The sequence below is a fragment of the Harpia harpyja genome, chromosome 19 (assembly GCF_026419915.1).
Source record: "Harpia harpyja isolate bHarHar1 chromosome 19, bHarHar1 primary haplotype, whole genome shotgun sequence".
Lineage (NCBI taxonomy): Eukaryota > Metazoa > Chordata > Aves > Accipitriformes > Accipitridae > Harpia > Harpia harpyja.
This window is the reverse complement of record NC_068958.1, coordinates 16,623,520-16,626,867: the sequence shown is the minus strand read 5'-3', so window position 1 is coordinate 16,626,867 and position 3,348 is coordinate 16,623,520. Positions and strand designations below refer to the sequence as shown.

The 3,348-nt window shown below is 59.3% G+C and overlaps 1 protein-coding gene across 1 annotated transcript; it reads right to left on the bottom strand.

Annotated features, from left to right (window-relative positions):
- Positions 1–1,366: 1,366 nt before the first annotated feature.
- Positions 1,367–2,811, bottom strand: RABIF (RAB interacting factor). The gene is made up of 2 exons (XM_052815588.1): positions 2,569–2,811; positions 1,367–2,430 (listed from the first exon to the last, which is right to left on the bottom strand). The coding sequence occupies exons 1-2, from the start codon at positions 2,755–2,757 to the stop codon at positions 2,188–2,190; spliced, it is 432 nt and encodes a 143-aa protein (XP_052671548.1). The 5' UTR covers positions 2,758–2,811; the 3' UTR covers positions 1,367–2,187.
- Positions 2,812–3,348: the final 537 nt, after the last annotated feature.

The window sequence follows — 3,348 nt, the reverse complement described above, 5'->3', positions numbered from 1 at the left end:
TCTCCTCTCACACTGAAGAGCAGGAGGAGTTTTCATTATTCACCACCATGAGCAACACTGCACGGCATTCAAATCGCTGCCGTAGTGATGTGAAGAAGGCCTTTGACCCGAGGTCTCACATCTCTCCAAGAAGCGTTCTACTGACTGGGAAAAGCTGCCACCATCACCTCAGCTCCGCCCCTGTGCCACCCACCGACTACTCCCCAATATCAAGAATCCACATGTACCAATTTTTGAGAAGTGTCATTTACTCAGCATTAATCAAGCTGATATCCACAAGCCTGTTCTGCACAGTGGTGTCTTCAAAATGAAACTATTGCGCAGCACATATTTTAGTAACATGGACTATAATCTAGGTATTACAAGTCAAAACACATTCCCTAATAGACAGCAATCTAAGTGAAAGCGTGAAATTAAAGTGACATGATCCCACTATTTCATTGTGCCTGTACAGAACCCAAATGAAGCTCTCCTGTGCTGCTAGGTACACTCCCTTGATGAACCTGTTCAGTTACTGGTCTTAGGGCTAAAAGACAAGAAGGGCAGGAGGAAAGCAGCACAGTTTTCATGTCAAGTGTGCACCCGAAACATTTAGCAAGGACACAGCACAAGACTCACTTCCTACCCAAGTGAGAGCCTTAATCACCAGAATACAGAGTTACGCCTCTCCCTCTCCCATTAATAGATCTTGACTGCCCACAGCAGAGGTTTCTGATAGAGCAGCCCCATGTTCTACATTAAGGCAGAGTCTCCGAATCTTAAAAGTGCAGGTGCTCAAGCACTGGAAGAAGAAAGGACTTGTTTCTCCCTCACCAGCTGTCAGGATGCCTTTCTGGAAAATCTACTTGCGGCTATGCCTGCCTTACAGACTCCTGCCAGCAAAAATGTTTTAGTTGAGGAACAACAGCCTTGTGGCAGCAACACTGCTAATCTTTAAATGCAACCAATCTTGCTGTATTATTCATACAGGGGTTTGCAAATGGAGAATGCAAACTGGACCACAATTACCAAAAGATAAATACAGTGAGAACCATGGCTGCTGCAGCCTCCTTCAATTTTCGATCATCTTTGTGCCCATCTTTTAAAAGGCAGAGACCAAAACTGGACACAATATCCCAGCAGTGCTCCTACCAGCTGCTTTTACAGATGAGAAATTCCTTCCTGACTTCTCTGTTTAATACACACACGGCTGTTTTGACATTCTTCAGCACTGAGACAGGCAGTCACTGGACACTGCTTGTCCAATGATTCAAATCCTTTTCTGGTTGGACTCTTCATTCTTGCTGCCTAGAAATACTGTGATCTTGCACATTTTCTTTATTTGCCACTCTATCAGCCTATGCTGTCTGCAGACTCCACCTGTATCTTATTTCCAAGTACTCAGTTAATAAAACTGCATACAATGTTAGCTAAAATGCCTTACACACACGTTGGGTGCCATATGCTCTTAATGGGGTACAGTTGTCAGGTAGGATGAGGTTTTAGAGAACCTAAATGTTAGGGTTTGGGGCAGGGAATGTTTCCTCTGAAAATCAACAGAAGATACAGCCTTAAACCCTGTAACTGCTTTGGCTGTAGTTCAGACAATTTAAGCTGCCACGATGATTCAGTGCAGCAGTCCTGTCCTCCCCTTGCCCTTGTGCCAGCACCCACAGTTACATGGCTGTGTCACAAACTGATCAGCCTGAAGGATGTCTCAGCATGTTTGAAAAACAGCTGCCACAGACAGAAGAAGTGACAGAGAGCAGCCAGACGGTGGCAGATCAAGCTATTTGGCAAAACTGTCACGGTGAGCTGTCCCTGCAGGTCACAGGGAACCCTCCCACCAACGACATCCTTCCCACGTGGGCTCAGGTGAGGAGCTGGCTGTGCCAGCGCTGTGCTTCCTGGTGCTGCTCAGTCAGTGGATCCGGGCTGTGGGGCGACCAGCCGGGTGTAGGTCAGTCAAGCCGTGGGGTAGGCAGGCCGTGGTCAGTCAGGTACAGGGCAGCCAGGCTGCGGGCTGCCAACCGGCGAGGCTGTGGGGTGGCCGAGCCACCGTCACTTCGCTGGGCCTTGGCTCAGTCCGTTGCTGTCAGGCCACGGGGCAGCCCGGCGGCAGGGCAGGCGGGGTGCCCGGCGGCTGAGCCCGGCTCCCCAGGCAGGTGCCCAGGGCCACGGCCCCCGTCCCCGGCGGCAGCGCCGGTGTCACTCGTGGGCCACGCGCTCCAGCGCCACGTAGAAGCTGTCCTTGTCGTCGAGGCAGTGCCAGCCGATGGGCCCCGCCTCGCAGTCGGCGCACACCAGGAACTTGACATTGCCCACGTCGCGGGTGAAGCCCACGTTCTCGAAGGAGAACATGTCGCGCACCAGCCAGTGCTCCCGCAGCAGGTCCCCGCCGCCGCCCGCCGCCGCCGCCGCCGCCTTCTTCCTCATGGCGGGCAGGAGGAGCTGCGGGAGACACAGCGTCACCGCCCCGCCCGCAGGGGGCGCCCGCGCCGCGCCCCGCCCCGCCCGCGGGGGGCGCCTCTCCCTCCCGCCTTCCCGCCGCCTCCCTCGGCTCGCTCCCTTCCCCCCGCGTCCCGGTACCTCACGGCGGGCGAAGGTGGCGGCGCCGGGCAGCAGCACCCGGGACCCGCAGCGCTGGCACAGCACCGCCTTCAGGTTCCGGCCTTGCGCGCACACCAGCTCGGCCGAACCCGCCACGGCGGCGGCGGCGGGAGGCGGAGAGGGAGGGGGCGCCGCCGCCGGCTCCATCTCGGCGCAGGCCGCCGCCATGGCCGCGCAGGCGCGCTGGGTGCCGCCGCCGCCGCCGCCCGAGGGGCGGGGTCAGGGCTGTGACGTCAGGCGCCGCCGCGGGCACGCGCGAGGCTGAGGAGGCGGGGCGCCCGTGGGGGAGGCGGGTCTGGGCGGCCGCCGCTGCGCCGGTGCCGGCGGGCGGGGAGCCCTGGGCGCGGGCAGCCCGCGCGCAGCCGCCGCGCTGTGAAGCAGCGAGGTCTCGCTGGCCCCTGAGCTCCTGCCGGGCCTCCGGTGTCGGAGGTGACTGCGGTGGCTGTGGGGGTGCCCCGCGGCTCGGCCCCGCCGTGAGCCGCTGCGGAGGCCGGGGCGGGGGCCTGACAGACCCTGCCGTCCCCGCTGTGCGGATGGGAGGGCAGCACGAGCCGAGCGCCAGTGCGGCGTGAGGAGCCCTGCGTGAAACCGGGCCGTGTCACAAGCCGGTCGTGAACAGCTGGCGGCAGCAGCCTGCCTGCTTGCCCGCCCGCCTGCCTGCGGGGCCCCTCGGGGACAGTCGCTTCCCGGGCGTGGGAGTCTGGAGGCGCTGGGCTTCTGTTCGGAGAAAGCAGAGCTCAGCTGATGCCGGACAAAGGG